This window comes from Falco biarmicus, chromosome 1 (assembly GCF_023638135.1).
Source record: "Falco biarmicus isolate bFalBia1 chromosome 1, bFalBia1.pri, whole genome shotgun sequence".
NCBI classification, from domain to species: Eukaryota; Metazoa; Chordata; class Aves; order Falconiformes; family Falconidae; genus Falco; species Falco biarmicus.
In genome coordinates, this window is record NC_079288.1 from 17,744,865 (window position 1) to 17,761,245 (window position 16,381).

The 16,381-nt window shown below is 42.5% G+C and overlaps 2 protein-coding genes across 4 annotated transcripts; one reads left to right on the forward strand and one right to left on the reverse strand.

The window, feature by feature from the left end:
* Positions 1-30: 30 nt before the first annotated feature.
* Positions 31-4,696, reverse strand: PRR11 (proline rich 11). Of its 3 annotated transcripts, none has more exons than XM_056342159.1 (10): positions 4,525-4,696; positions 3,875-3,983; positions 3,327-3,480; positions 2,667-2,789; positions 2,121-2,372; positions 1,896-1,994; positions 1,275-1,384; positions 1,109-1,168; positions 923-1,019; positions 31-422 (listed from the first exon to the last, which is right to left on the reverse strand). In XM_056342159.1, exons 2-10 carry the CDS (start codon positions 3,979-3,981, stop codon positions 354-356), a joined length of 1,071 nt encoding a protein of 356 aa, XP_056198134.1. In that variant the 5' UTR covers positions 3,982-3,983; positions 4,525-4,696; the 3' UTR covers positions 31-353. The 3 variants fall into 3 exon arrangements, with proteins under 3 accessions (XP_056198134.1, XP_056198151.1, XP_056198144.1); XM_056342176.1 differs by lacking the exon at positions 4,525-4,696 and adding an exon at positions 4,362-4,513; XM_056342169.1 differs by lacking the exon at positions 4,525-4,696 and adding an exon at positions 4,223-4,362.
* Positions 4,697-5,119: 423 nt separating this feature from the next.
* Positions 5,120-15,639, forward strand: SKA2 (spindle and kinetochore associated complex subunit 2). Its single transcript, XM_056342201.1, has 6 exons — positions 5,120-5,210; positions 10,977-11,021; positions 12,553-12,642; positions 13,413-13,589; positions 14,899-15,000; positions 15,168-15,639. Exons 1-6 carry the CDS (start codon positions 5,178-5,180, stop codon positions 15,216-15,218), a joined length of 498 nt encoding a protein of 165 aa, XP_056198176.1. The 5' UTR covers positions 5,120-5,177; the 3' UTR covers positions 15,219-15,639.
* Positions 15,640-16,381: the final 742 nt, after the last annotated feature.

Sequence of the window (16,381 nt, forward strand, 5' to 3'; positions counted from 1 at the left end):
TTTTTTGTTAAAAAAATGTAAAAGTAGCACTGAATTTCAGCGATGCGTATTTATATCACAAGCAGTACCGGTGCTGGGAACGTTAATAGTCCCCACTTCAGCAGCAGCCAGGTATCAAAAGACCCGGGAAATCGTGGTGGGTTTTTTTTTCCCATTAAGAAGATGCAACCAGACCGAGACACATCAGAAAGACGCTGGCTTTAAAAAGCAGAAATGTGCTATATAATTTTTTTTTATAATGCCCCATTCTCATATGCGGTAGATTTACTTGCAAATACATATGCCTGAGCGAGATAAAAATGGGATTCAAGTGGCTTGCTGGCTACAGATGACAAACAGATTGTTCCAGAAACCTACTTTAGTTCATCAAAGCTGTTTGCAGCACTGAACTGGGCAGGAGAGGGACTCTTTGGATGAGCCATCTGTCAAAATAAGAAAAGGGTCAGATCTTGGAAGATGAACTTGGTACTAATTACAACAAAATTTAGGGTGATGTCTTAACAGACACCATAAAACAGACACAGCAAATCCTTAAAATAAGACGTTATTAACCCTCAGATTTTGTTCTCCTGCAAACTAGAACAATGAAGTTAGAGATTGCATTGAGGCACTACAATGGCCATCAAAAAACCAATTTTTCCTCCAGAAAACTTCTCTTTGGCATTGTCAGATAACCTGCTAGAAGACAGGCATTGGCATTCCAATTCAGCAGTTTCCTCACCAGCAAAGCAGGAATCAGTAAAAACAAGCCCCCTTATTTGTGCGTACTTGGCACTTTTGGATGAGAGTTACGGAGAGATTTTAACTTATGTAATGCATAGTGATGGTGCTGCATTGTAGCAGGGGGCAGGGTAAAATCCGTATGAAATCCTATGGATTTTAAAGTCAGTTTATCGATCCATAAAGAGACACCATGACTTGCCTGAAATTTGCGCCGTAGTGCCTGTGTCATTATTGGTGTCAACCCAGTCCCACATTCAATGTTTTCTTTGCTATTTAGTGGAGTGCCACCAGGACTTCTGGAAAGGTTGGAAACAAGGGGAATTATGATGAGTTCTCTTTTTTTTTTTTCTAGAAAAACAAGACAAGCGAATAGGAAGGAACTTACCTTTGTATATTGACTTTCTTCAGATGTTTTCGAAGATCAAACTGATTTTTAGGGGGGGTACTAACAGAACAAAACAAATTGTTAACATAGTTTTCACTCTAAAGAATGTTAATCACTGTTTAGAACAGAAAAATCTGATGTCAGAGAAAGGAAGAAAGCATCTTACATTAAGGTGTTTTTAACGTGAGCTGATGGCTTGGATTTAGATCTCAGACTAACACTCTGTAAATCTGAGACTGTAATTAATGCCTTGCGTGTCTTCACTGGTGATTCTGCCTGAAGTGAGAAAAGAGATGTTACCACAAATAAAACTTTAGAAGGTATCATGGACCTTAAATCTATGTAATATTTATACTCTGAAAGATTTCTGTGGTTTATGGCTTTCTTGAATCATTAAGATTTGAATGTGCCTTGGATAGAAACAGATTTATTACAAACCCCCAACTTTTGCAAACAAGATTTCAGCTGGACAAAAGGAAGCCCCAAATCTGTTCACAACAGGCAGACAAAGCTACATGAAAGCTACACGTCCTTAATGTAAAATTAGAACTGTCCTGCGTGCCAGGTGAGATTTGAGTTAGTCACTTCATTTCTTCACTTCAAACGCCCAGGTGCAGATTTAGAATGATGACTTAGAGCTGATTGCTGGGTTTTGGAAGGGAAGAATTAATTTCTTGAAAAAATTCCACAAGGGGCTAAGAGAAGCACTGCAGGAAAGACACCAGTTCCAGGATGGAGTTTGCCTCAATACACCGTCATCTATTTATCCATGTGTCCCCTGGGTTACCTTATCTGTTCTCAGGTTTCTGTCTGTCTTCTTCAGTTTAACATCCAGCAGGTCTTTGAGGGTGATCTGCATCGGCCCATCTTTCTTCAGTGGTGGTGCCTGAAGACAAAGGTGGTTGGACGGGAAATTAGGACTGGGAAGTGACTGAGCATTCACAAAGACAAACGTTTCTGATGAAACCAGGTCCAAAGAACCCAGCCATGAGAGAAAATCCTTACTCCCTACCAGAAGTGCTTTAGCGCCATTGCCCCGCTTGAGGAGGAGAGGTGCTGGAGGCAGTTTTGGTGGGGGCAGTGGTGGTGGTGGTGGTGGTGGTGGAGGAGGAGGAGGTGCAGATGCAGGCTGCAGCTGTATTGCAGAAGGCCCTGATGCTGATGGCGGCGAGCCCATCTGCATTTGTACAGGAGCACCCGGAACTGGTTTATTACACCTTTGACAAAGAGAATTTTCTGAAGAAAAGGCTGCAATTCCATTGACCTGAAAACAATATAAATAAATAAAAGAATATTGAATCCACTGGCAAAAGTAGATGGAATTTTAGAGAACAAAGTTTCTGGCTTCAGCTGACCCAGAAAGACATAAAAAGCCTCTTAGGAGGCTTGCCAGCAAACCAGTTCCCTCTAGCTATGAAGTAGCTGCATTTTAGTAATGCTGAATGCAAACAATGCCCAATGAGAAGCTCGTAAGATCTCAGCTTATCTGTACTGACCATGGTTCCTTACATGCATACACAAGCAAACATTACCCTACCCTGCTGGGACTGAGACTGACCTGGAGTGTTAATTGTAGTCTGGAAAATTCAGTTTCCAACTTTTCCAGCTGCTCTCTGAACGTGTTTAGCTCCCTTAAGTAGGTTTGTGATGGAAATATGAGGTCTTTAACTACCTTGAAACTCTAGGCATAAAAAGAAACCAGATCAGCATTTTCACCACCGTGTTATGTTTCCAGAGACAGGGCTATGATTACTATTGAAAGTTCTGTCGCAAGGACTTATTGTAGTCAGTGGAAAGGCAAAGCACAAAGATATAAAATTTCACCAAATAGCTACTTGGCAGGAACCCAAGGGGTGACTTCCCCCCAAATAAAACTTGAACTTCACCTAGAAATTCTAAAGTATAATTCACATTTGACCTGAAAAGCTCATACAATCATTTCTGCTATGAAAGACAGACTGCACCCTCTGTCACTGCAAATCCTCTTGATATTCCAATAAAAAACCCCTACAATTGCATGTATGCATTTTATGTCCACAGTTGCCTTGACGCTCTTCTCATATTTATTCCTTCAACAGTGAACACTAAATATACTTTAGATGTTTCAATAGATACAACTACAACTACAGCTTAGCTCTCAAATCCCACTGTACATCCTGCACCTGAGGGCTAAGAACAACCTCACACACTGGCAAAAATAGAGAAGTAGAAAACATACCCGTGCAACCGTGTTCTGGCACCAACAATACAAAACCAGTGCTGCTGTTGTAAAGGGGTTTACTGCGTTTTTTACACTGGGCAAGGCTAATGACCAGAGTGAGGACAGATGGCTTTGGACGGATGAGGTTTCCAACGGAAGATCACCTGCTGACCTGGGACAGAATGTTTCAGAATGAGGCCATACTTACATTTATCATTTCAAACTTTAAAAAAGTTAACTGTGACCAATCATCTGGAAATTACAAGTACCAGCAACAGCAGGTGACAACAGCGCAAACACAAGCACAGAAACCAGGGAAGACCGAGATACATTTCAGTAAAGGAGCAGGAGGAATAATATTTGCAATACATTTTTATCCAAGTTGCTTTTCCTACATATTAAATGATAAGAGTACTAGAAGATACAGGAGATGAAGCGATCTCACAGCATCCACGCCAGGATGTAGGCATGCTTCAAACACAATTCTACTACCTCTGTTCCACAGGGAGCAAACAGCAGACCCAGGAACTGAGTTAAAAAAGAAAGGTTCAAACTGAGCCTCTTACCGAGGAGGACAGCCTGCATCCTGAGGCTTTGCAGCATCTCCTTTTTTTTCCAGCAGCAGTTTTGCTCGGGCTGTCCGTTTTCGTCTGCGTTTCTTATATTTTGCCATTACTGTTAGCAAAGGACACATTTAAAATTAACATATAGAAATGTACTTGTGTTCACTTGGGGGGCAGAGCTACCACCACATAGGTAGGGAAGAGCATGGGCTGCATCTTAAAAATGTTATTGGCTGGTGTCTTGCTGGAAGCACCACATACAAGTGATAAATAAAAATACATCCTCCCTGCAGCTCCTGCGACCCAGCAGATGCGTTTGCACACGCGAGGAGCCAGCAATGGAGAAAGTACCGGTTTACACGGGTTTTGCTGATGGATTTTCTTTATCCTGGAGGGACAGACTCTGCACTTTGGGCACATTCTGTTTGTAAGGAGAACGTAGGCAAAACCGACGAAGAAACCCAGGCCGCGGCACCTCCCCAGCCGTTACCGCAACAGTGGCCACTCAGCCACCCGGCTCCAGCCGCGCTCAGCCAGAAGCCCACGCCGAGGAGCGAGCGGCCCCTCTCACACGACTGCCCCAGCCGAGACAGGGTGTCACGAGTGGCCGGGGACACGAGCCCGCCTCGCCGCCACCCACCGCTGTCACTCACCTCCCCGCCCGGCGCCGCCGATTCAAACCGCTCCCCGCGCAGCGCCCAGCCAATGGGAGCACCGCTCTCAACCGCGGCCCCCGCCGCCCCCGCGCGTCCCATGCTAGCCGACCGCTGATTGGCCGCTGGACCGACGCGGGCCCGAGCTCGACGGGAGCGCGACTCCGCCCCGTCCTGGGCGCACTGAGGCGATCCGCCCCGCCATTGGGTAAAGGCTTTTCAGCCCCGCCAATCAGGTGCGGGACGCCGCTCGGCCAGGAACGGGCAGCGGCGGCCCGCCGGAGGGAACCGGCGGGGGTGACCGACGCTACACCAGCTAATCGGCCGCTCCACTTCGCGCCAATCGCAGCGCTGCGCTCCCTACTCCAGCCAATCACCGCTAGATTCTACTCTGGACCAATAGCGACTGGCGGCGCTTCCCCACCTAGCCAATCACCGACTGCAGCTTTTCTCCTAACCAATGGGCTCCCCCCTACCTCGGAGAGGGTTTACAATCTTCCCCACCCAATGGCGAGCGCTCTCTGTCAGCGGCAAGCCAATGGGAGACGAGCGGCCAGTGACAGCTGCCCAATGGGGACTGCCGACTCTCCCATCCTGCGGAGCGGGGGGTGGGTATCTCCCCGCCGCCGCCTGAGGAATGTCAACTATTCAACATGGAGACGGCGGTTACCAGGCTCGAGTCCATGGTGAGTGCGGGCGGCGCGGGCGGCGGCCGGGCTGAGGGGCGGCCGGGCCGGGGGCCGGCGGGGCGGCGGCGGGAGCGCCTCGGAGGGCGCAGAACTGCCGCCTGAGGGAGGGAAAGGGGAGCGCGGGCGCGGCGGGGGGCGCGGCGGGAGGGCGGCCGCCCTTCCCTCGCACCCCCGGCCGCGCCCGCGCCCCATCCGGGCCCTGAGCGCAGCCCGCGCGGGCCTCGCCGGGGCGGCCGCCGCCCGGGTCAGGCGAGTTCGGCCGGGCCGGTCCATTCCGCTCCCCCCCCCCCCGGGGGCGGGGCTTGCTGGTGCCGCTCCATTCACCGCCTCGGCGCGGGGGCAGGGCCCGGCCGATCTCCTCTCACCTGGGGGCGGGGGCAGGCCGGGCGCGGTTACCGCTCTCGGTGGCGAGGGGAGCGGGGCCGCCGAGGGGCGCGGCCGGGCCGGGGCATTTCCCCGTTGAGGGGGGGGGGGTTGCGGAGTGGGGGGCGCAGCGTAGAGGAGAGCGCTCTCGGACTAGTCCATTTTCCCTTAGCGGGGGGTGAGAGGAGCTCTCACCTGGGCTGGACCATTTTCCCTGCGGGGGGGTCCGGGGAGGAGAGGCCGGCTGGACTGTTTCATTCGCACCGGGAGTGGGGGGGAGCGCGGCAATGCGGCGGGATGGGCTTTCGCCGCGGGCCTTGGGCTCCGCTGCCCGGCAGAACGGGGCAGGTAGAGTGGGGGCAGGCCTGGCGAGGAGCCGGGGAGCCTCCACCCCGGGCTCGCCGCGGGTGGGCGCTGCGGGGCCGGCCGCTCGCCCTGGGGAGAGGGGCGTGCGGGGCCGGGTGGCAGCGCGACCCCCGGCCGGGCCGGGTCTGGCCGCCCCTCCGCGCCTCGGGGCCGTGCGGCGGCCTGGCCGCCCCGCGGGGTCCCGGCCGTGGGCAGGCCTGAGGGGAGCCGGCTGCCCCTCAGCCGCTCGGGGTCCCCAGCCCCTGGGCGTTCGGTGGGTCGCGGTGCCCCGCGGGCCGGGCCTTGAGGCGAGGCTGGGCTACCTTATGTAACGGGTTGCCCGCCCCGCTCCTGGAGGAGCCAGAAAGAAGAAAAAATAGGCAGAAAAGAAAAGAAAAAAAGCGTTATGCTGTGCTTTTATGTATTGGGAGGCACTGGAAAACTGTTTCTTTATCAGCCAAGTTCCTTGTGGCATCCTTCAGATCTTGATATTCATTTTTACAGTGTAATCTTGTTCACAGGGTTCTTTTTTCTTGGTTAATATGGTTGGGGAATATTTTATGTATCCAAAAGCTTAATAGAGAATATAATTTCCATTCCTATCCTTACATAAATTAAAGCACTTGTACTCAATAATTCAAAATATGCTCATTTTGGTTTTTCATTGGAAACTTCCAGAAGTTTTTTGTAATTTTAATTGTCCTAGCAGCAGTGTTAGGTACCCTAATTGATAAACCACAAATGGAAGAAAAACTTATATTATGCAATACAGAGACAAATAATACCATAGATGTATCTTTGGCTTTTTTTCTCCTCCAGCATTCTGGGTTTCAAGTTCTCATTAAGTAAAAATTAGTTTAATAGTCTCCTAGTTCTTATTTGTACACAGTAACATCACCAAAGTGGCATACTCAAAAGAAACTAAGAATAAGAGGAACACAGGGAGAACATGCTGAGCGATATTGTACATCCACATTATCCCTTTTCACTGTAATACGCTAAGTTGGTGCGCTGCTTAACGCCCTGGGTTTAGTTTACTTTCACTTTATTGTGCCTTCAGGCACTTTTTCTCCAGCACCAGCATAGTGCATTCCCCCCCCCCCAGCATTAGGAGCGGTGCTGGTCAAGTGTCTGTTTGAAAAGAAAGCCACTGGCTGAAAGTTGTCTGAACCTGAGCTTGTTCTGCTAACGTGCCTTTGTCGCCTTGTTGAGTGACCTATGTGAGGTTGCAATATTAAGACACTTCTGAACGAATATTTTCATCTGTAATAGTGTTTCTGTTAAGAAATAAAAAGTAACAATTTGAATAAATGCCAAAATACCTGTGTTACTTGAAAGATCAGAGAAATTAAGCTATCCTCCCTAATTCTCAGGTTTACTGCACTTTAAAAACAAGGTGGTGGTGTTTTGTTTTTTCTTTGAAGGAACCATGCCTTTGAGGAGGTGGAGTTACTTTTCTTTTTCTGTGTCTACTAAACTGTAGTCATCATACCACATGCTTAGGGTGGTAATAATATGAAAATAAACTACATTCTTGTCAGAGCTCTGAAGTTGTTTTCATTTCAAATTGAAAACCTCAGCCTTGCCCATAGCATGAGTTTGATCTCCCCATATCTTTTCTTAGTATTCTTTTCTTAGTATTCTTTTTTAAAGCCTAGTTTAGAAATAATAATTTAGAAATCTGTTTAGCAATACCAAGGTTAGGTGTTGATAGTTATTTGTTTAATGTTACGGTTTATTTATGTGTTTTATTGAAAGTCTCTTAAGTGATTCTCATTTTAGTACATGTAATTAGTCAGAGAGGTATTTCAGCCCCCTTAAAGTTAACAGGGGCTTTTATATATGGTAGTGGAAGAAGACAGTAATGGGACACTGTCTTATGATCTACTTTGAGTAGACCAAAGTGGTCATCACACAAATAATTTCAAGGTGGAGAGCTTGTTTGGGTCAATTACCTGCTGAGATGACACATAAAACTTCTAAAGGTTTTGAGATCATAGCTCGGTCTTTCACTCTGTTCTAATTACCCCAAATCTTTGGGTAATACAAAGATTTTGAAAACCACACTGATTTTGATTTCACCCTGTTAGTCTTACATTTTTCCATTTGATTCTTCTGCTAACTTCTAGCAGAAGGTGGAGGAGGATGGTATGCCTGGCTGCCTTCTTCCATTAAAACTGCTGGGGGGCACAAGGCCATTGCCTCTTCACCTGTGGTTTTTTTTGTTTTAAGAAGAGGGTGTTTTCTTAAACACACCTCAATTTCACTTCTTCATTTCCTATATACAGAGCTCATTCAAAAGTGCAATGTTTCTCTTCAGTTAATCAGAATATGTACATTGGCAGCTGTGTCTCACATATTGTAGCTTTGTGTCTCTTGCTTTTCCTTGCGCTTATTGTTTCTTCTTCCTGGATTTCCTGTGAAGGCAGCTCTCTCCACAGAAGTGTGATAAAATAACACTTCTTATTTCCCCAGAGGTTTTGACATGCATTTCATGGAAAGCTTCATTTTAGTCTCATGGTACCAGGGATAAACTAATTTGTAGGAGCTTAAAAAGAATGACACGTGTGAAAATACTGGGTAATTGATGTTATTTGAGACTATTGCTTAAAGTACAGTAACAAGAAAAGCTGAGTGAACCATAACATCTGCAATATAAGATGAGATTCATTAAGCAAATGATTATAAAGCAGACTTACTTTAACTAAGAATGCTGGGTGCTGTAGTGGAGGGCTTGGGCGCCTGAGACTGTGCAGCACAAGTGTTCGTTGAAGTCTGCTGGGACTGGAGATCTGTCCAACAGCCTCAACAGACACGGCATCAGACCCCTAATGCAAATACAGTATGTAGTAGTTGCTGGTGATAAATGTATCCTTCTGCACCCACAACCATTTCATTAACCTTTAATGCGTGGTTCCTCGCACATCGAGCTAGTGCCTTCCAGCTTGCACATCAGTCTGCACTGAGAGAAATGTTGTGGTCATCCATTTAGTAAAATCTGATAACAAATAGATGAAACTGTTAGATGAGCTGAGAGCGCTTCATGCAGAGTGATTTAGTTAATTTCTGTCAGTGTATTTTTGGTATAGTGGACCTACTTTTTCCCTTGAGTGGTGTCTGTCCAGTGCCCTTTTTATGTTGTACTACTAGTGATCATGCACAAAAAGCAGTGCAATGTTAAAAGGGCATTGGCCAGCAATACTATCTACGTTACTCATTCTTCTTATTAGTATTATAGTCACAAGTCAAAAGTCACTGTCTGAGACCAGAAGGTGATTTGCAAAACAACTGTAAAATGGGATTGCCACTAATTTTATTTTTTTTTGCACTCATTGTCTTCCAGTTCTTTGCCAAGGAGAAATGTTAACTGGTCTTTTAATGACAAATGCCAGTATCTCTCTTAAAAATAAGTGCCTTGCAAAGAGGAAAGAACACAGTACAGTTTTCTTGTTTCCTACAGTGTGTTCCAGAGAAATGTTATAGGTGTGGAGTTGACTCAGGTTGTTGCTCTGTGTGCATCAGCAATCACCCATCCCATTCCTGTTTCTTTGCTATTTGTTGTTAAGAATCTTAGCGCCTTCAAACCCTCAAGAGTTCTCAAACTTTTTTATATGAAGTTACAGTTTGATGAAAAAGTAAAACCTTTATTGAGATTTATGAAATACCCCCCCACTCTGATGGTGCTCTGACACCCATGTGGCGTAACCCCAGTGGTAATGTACCTCCACAACGTTGGGAAATGAGCATGTGTTTAAGTGCATTTTAAAGTGATTCAGCACTTGCAAATGAGAAGAATAAGCTCTGGTGTCCAGAAAATGTTCCCTGTAATGTAGTTTAAGAACATCTGTCTGATAGCAGTTTAGAATCTCTGCTTGCCATGAGTCAAATCTAAGAAATAAATACATTTGGAAGTGTAGTTTGCAATTAAAAGAGCACCAAAATGTTTGGAATTTAATTTCTGACAAATCTTTTAAGCATTTTGTTGGGTGGTTTTCTCCTCCCCCTCCCCCCCACTCCCAGTCAGTGGAATGACAGGGATTATAAGTATTAACAATGTCTTGAAATATGTGAGTTCATGTGTGTCTGTATTAGGGCTTGGTGAACATTAACCTTATCCAATTCTCCACGATCCACAGAAACCACTGTCTGATTTGACCTGTTTTTTCCGATAATATTTTGAGTGTATTGATTACTTGTACAGAATTCTTGCTGCTAACGAATGCTCTGACTTTATTGCACTACTGTACTTTACAGCTAGCAGTGCAATAGTATTGTCAAAGCATCTGAAAGCAGAGTACGCAGCAATGGCTTGAGTCTTGCCCCACAGTTTCTAAGATTTTCTGCTAAGCCTGTGAGTAAATCACAAATTTACATTTTGAAAACGGCATTTTCTGTGACTGTTGTACAATACTCATCATACGAATGCTCCTAATCTATAACGTTAAGGTGAGATTTTTGCCGGTGTATGTTTCCTGAAATGCAGCAAGAAATAAATAGTTATAAAATGAAGGAAAAATGGACTGTAATGGAGGAACATATGGCAGCGCTTATAAACATGCTTTGAAATTGCTGATAATAACTTTTGTTTCTTTTAGAGTTAGTATACTTTCAGGAGAAAGCAGTGATACTGAGCTGTGTTAATATTTTCATTAAGCGTAAATCTTAAATAGCCACAGGATGGGTAAGCATTCAGCTTCACATCCAGTTTTTAATGCCTTGATTCGTAGTAGTAGCATGGTGTTAGTGGCTTGCTGTTGTTTTGTAAATCTCAAATTATCAATATTGAGTATTTTGGGAATGGAGCTTCATGGCTAATTTTGAAAGCCACCCCTATCCCTTGTCTTCTTTCCCAAAAGATCAATCAAATGGAGAGGCTGGAAAAAAGCAAAAAATTATCATTTTGTGGTGCCTGCCTTTCGAAATGAAACCTAAAAACATTTGCTAGTGAGGGAGAACAGAAACAATTGAGCAGTTAGGGGAAAAAAAAATCCCACATGAACTCTTTACGAATGCATAGTATAATAAAACCAATTTTATTCTTGCATTTTATCACAGCTGGTTTCTGGGGTAGATGTGGGAAGGACTTTTGTTGGGCAGATGGTAAGTTATGGGCTAATGGGTAAAAGCTTGCCCTTTGATTTATAGATACTCAAGGTCTTTACTAGATTTATTTTCCTTTTCTTAAGCTATTATTTGAAATTTTACTGAAGGATGAGACATCATACATTTTCACTACATCAGTAAGGGGATTTTACTTCTAGAATACTTTGGATCAAACACTGTTCCTTTAGGCTAGCTGGAGTTCCAGAGCCTCGAAGGTATTAATGGCAGTTCCTGAAGGTGGATCCCAAGGCTGATGTTTAAAACATCAACATCCTCTTAGTATCCAGGCCTGACTACGTGCTACATCCACAGACTACTGAAGTTTGTCGGTTTAGCTACCCTTTTAACACTGCCAGTTAGTACTTTGGGATACAGTTAACAAACACAGCCTTATTTTGATCCTTAAAAAAGTTGTAATGGTTACTGCAGGGTTAGTCAAGTAAGTTCCAAAACACGATTTTAACTTGCTTTCTTCACTGTCTCTTCTGTGACTTTAAAATCACCAAATTATTACGTTAAAAAATTCATGAGTTGTTTGTGAACTGGGAAAACTGCCTTTCTTTAAAGCAGAAGTCCTTAATAGATATTAAAATTGCAGGCTAAAATTAATTAAGTAATAATGCTATCAGCAGACTGTTTTACAAGGCAATTAGATAATTCTCTGGTGGCTTATTTATCCCAAGGAAAGAAATGTGATGTCATCAATTTATTATCTATTTGTCAGTCTGGTTTATTGCAGAATAATAAAATGTATTACGGGTATTATAACCATCTGAGAGAATGCATTTCTAATATAATTTATAATAAAATCTCTGTTAATATGCTTGGATCCTGAACACTTATAATTTCTGCTGTGTAAATAACTGAGTATTACAGTTTTGCTAACAGAACTTCTAATGTTTGAAAAGAAGAGCAACTAGCCAAGAAAAAGCTCTAAAAATTGATGGAAGATACATTAATGTCTCAGGAGAAAAAAAATCACCAGTGAAGATTGGTTTAAAAAAAGATGCATCTTCTTTTCTATTGATACAAGTTACCACTTTGATGTACCACTTAAAAACTTCAGCTGGAGAGATTTGGCATTACAAGGGCATATAACATAGGAAGAGATGGAAATGTTTTCATGTATTTTGGGGAGCTGCATGGAAAAGGTACTAATGGCAAGATTCAGAGAGAACAATTGGGTCATTTGGGTTAGACAAATGGAAAGAGGGTCAAATTAATAAAGTGTGTGTGTGTGTGTGTGCTTACACACACATGTAGTTTTCACATGTGAGAGAAAAATGCTTGTGTTAACTCTGAAAGATTCTTGCTTTCTATTTTTCAGGCTCGGTGTGTGCCAGCATAATTGGCAAACATTAGTTAATGGAATAGATTGGAGGAATAGAAACTTACTCTGACAGTACATGAGCCTTTAAAACAGAGGCATCTGGCTTCTGCTTTCCTGAAATACAGGAAAGGCAAATGGTTGGGGTTTGTCTGCAATTTTTGTTTTTTAATATACTGTGGCTGACCTTAAATATTTTAGTTCCAGAAGGCAGAATCTGATCTGGATTATATTCAAAACAGACTGGAGTTTGAACTAATGAAAAATCTTCCTGATAATCCAGCAGCAGAGGTAGTATTTTCAGATAAAATTAATAGATTTTATTGTATTTTGCATGAAGTTGGTAATAAATGGGTAATTTTATTTAATCCTAAAATACGTGTGGCTGTTCTTTTGTCTGGCGGTTAGGTTTTATTATTATGAAGTATTTCTTGCATTGTGTATCAAGGTAACTGGTCTAATATGAATTCAGTACAGAATTCAATACAACAAAACCCCCTTGATTTCTTGCTGTAGTGCAATTTTCCTATGTTCTGCTCTGAGAAATGAGTAGTACTGTTAAGAGACACATTCTGATTTGAGCTAACACACACCCTTCCTCTGAAATCAAAGATAAACCTGCTAATAAGCAGTGACTAAATTTAGATTTGGGGCAGAGGTGAAAGGAAGAGGAAAACAATAAATGGCATCATGTAAAGGATTTTATAAATAAGTCCTTGTCTCCATGTATATTGTAATGTGTAGTGGAAAAATAATATTTTTACTTAAAAGTCTGTAATTTATTCCAACTCAGAAAAGCCATTAAAATGCATCAACACAACAAATTCATCCTCTATTTGTTGTGGGACCACAGAGTTATGCTGTTTTATTAACACCATCATTTTGCCTTATGAAAAATTAAATGTATAGGTGAAATAGATGGTCACAGCTACACTTTTCATTGTAAAGGGTCATTTCATGTCGTATTTTAGTGGCTCTAACGCCTAAAATTTTCATTGTTATATGGCCACATTAATTTTCTTTTCTTATATAGTTTAAATGCACTTTTATTTTCTACACAGGAAAATCCAGCTGCTGTTTTGGAGGAACTCTCAGTGGTGAAATCCCGTTATAAAATGTTATGTATGCAGCTGAAGAAATTTTCCATAGAGCAGAAAGAATCCATGAAGGGCATCCATGCTGCTCTAGTGAACACAATGAAGGTGGTTCAGGCGTTACAGCAACAAGCTGATCTTGAGGTAGTATCTCCATTTTAATCACTTGGGTCTCACTTCAGTAAATGAACATGTATTTGTGTAGCCTTTACGTAGATGTGAGTAGTTGCATTGAAAACTGTTATATGTGAAAGCTTTGAAGACTCGGAAGATAAGAAGACCATTTACCAGAAGAAATGTTTGCAAGATGGGAGCTCTTGTAAATCATAAGCCTGATTTATCACTCAACAGTTGAGCTAGGGGTGTTCTGGTTTGGGGTTGGATACCATAATAGTGTGAATAGTGTGACACGTTTTAATAGTTTCATAGAAATTGATGCCTCTGTCCACAGCTGTGTCGCAGTTCTACACTGACATTTTTTAAAAGTAGCAACCTTAAAGAAATTAGAAAGTGAAACTAATTTTAAAAAGCAAAAAAGCTTTTGAATGCCAAATACATTTTCACAGTCTAGAGTAAGTTAAAAACAACCCATTCTAACATATGCGATGGAACTGCTATTAGTATATATTAGTGCAAAAAAGTAAGTTTTTCTCAGTGTGATAGTGCTTATCTATTAAAAAACCCAAAAACAGCCAACGCATTTTTGTAAGTGGTCTTCAGACACTGCTTCATTACAGTTTTGAAGAGGTTGTGAAAGCATTCATTTTGTCCTCTTACAAATAAGGCGATTTAGATAAAAAAGAGCCGATTGATAGTCTAGTGGCAAAGACAGAAGTGGTGTGACTAAACCGTATTCCCAGATCTTGGCTCTCACTTCAGTGTTCTAATGACAGTCCCCCAAGATTATGTTTAATCTGTCAACAGCTCTTGACAAGTTCCTGGTAAGTCTTTATAGATAGAATGTACTGTATAATGATTTAAAAGACAGTCGTTATAGGTCACAGAAAGGAAAAAATATTTTCTTTCCCTATGGTCTAAGGACATGCTGCCAAGAATAACTTTGTATTTGGATTTTGTTAAAATTGAAGACTTGTCCCTTGAGTTATATTTAGACTTTTAGATAAAGATTTTCTTGTACTTTGTATATGTCCTAAACCAAAGATGGATTGAACTGTTGTGGAGAAATGTTAAGTCTTTAAGTGAAATACTTCTTTTTATTGAATAGTTTATCTTCTTTCTGTTGAATCATTTATACTATTGATGTTAAGGGAATATTATGGTTGGATTTTTCAGAAATGCTTTGCTTGTAGATTGCTTTCATTTGAAGGAAAGTAGGAATCTACTGTTAGTTTCCATGAGAAAAGGGCTACACAAACATGGAGTTCTTCTGTAAATATCGTCACCCTAGGAACTGAAAGTATCAGAGTTCTCTCTGTTTGTTTTCCTTTTCTAGTGCCTACCTCTGTCACAAGAACAGACTGCAGCACAGCAGTTAACCTGCCTAACTGTTGAAGAAATGGAATCACAAGTGGAAGAGGCCATTAGGCCACAGAGTGTCAGTATTCCAGAAACCATTAATCCTGAGTATAGCTCAGCTGAAGCTTGCATTTACAGAGCACTCGCAAAAATCATTAATTTAACAGTATACATTTTTTAACCTTTTTCTGCCAGACCTGATGTTTGATGCCCTGCTTCACTAAAGGGTTTGCTTTTGTCTTACAGGGCAGTGTTGAGTATTTCACAGATGAAGAAAATGATTCTGAAAGCCACTGACTCAGGAACACAAATCTTGAAAGAACTTGCTATTGTGGAACTTGACAAACAAGGAAATGTTAAATTAGTTGTGTAAATGAAAGCTCAGTCCATTCTCATTTGAAACACAAGCATCTTGGTCATAGCTCCTGGGTTACTCACAGGCAGGTGTTTCTGTGGTGTCTAGGAGCTGGAAAGCTGTTAACGTTTTCTGTATACAAATTCTACTTGTAATACTTAAAGTTGGAGGGTTAAAAACCATTGAGGTGTTGATTATTGTATCTTGGATGTTGTAGTTGATGCATTTTTGAAGAGTATTGATAGCCACGTGACATTTCCATATTCTTGCCTAAGTTCCTGAGTGGGTTTTTAAGACAAATAACCCAAGCCACTTAATTGTACTTACATTCCTGAATAAATGATGAAAGCTAAGGAGATGAGACCATAGATTTATTGTGCTTTTATTTACGTAACTCCTGACCCTGAGCCCTGCCCTAACCCCTGAACCTGGTCCCTGACCCTTTTAATGTTCCTTTGATGTGAACTGTCTTGTGGGGGTTTTTTGTGGTTTTTTACAGTCCAGAAAAATTGCAGACCCACAGGATGGCCAAGGTCAGGAGGGGCCCCTGGAGATTGCCCAGTCCAAGCCCCTGCTCAGAGCAGTGCCAGCTGCAGCAGGTTGCTCAGGGCAGTGTCCTGAAAAAAGTCCAAGAATAAGAGTTTATAACCTCTGTTGCAGTGTTTGACCGCCCTCATAGTAAAAAAAAACTAGACCCCACAAAAAAGGGATATTTTTCTTATGTATAATGCTTTTATGTTTACTTCAGCCTAGTTTGAGAGAGCAATACCAATTTTATTAAGTTCCCTTGTGTTTTTTTTTTTTTTTTTGTGAAAAATGATGGCTACCAAAGGAAGGAAATTTAAATTACTGCCCTTGGGAAGGGAAAAGCTGATTTCTGAACTCACCCATGAACTGGTTGGTTTATTTAGTCTGTTGGGACGAGGAACAGGTTGTACATCAAAGAAGAAAGGGGAATAAATAACAGATATGCCTTGATTTTATGATGTCTGCTGCTGAGTGTGCCCCTTTTACCTACAAGGTTGCTGTCACTTCACAAACTGAGCTGGTACTTAAGCATTTAGACTTAATCACATTGATCCACGTTCAATAGGGGACTTGATCC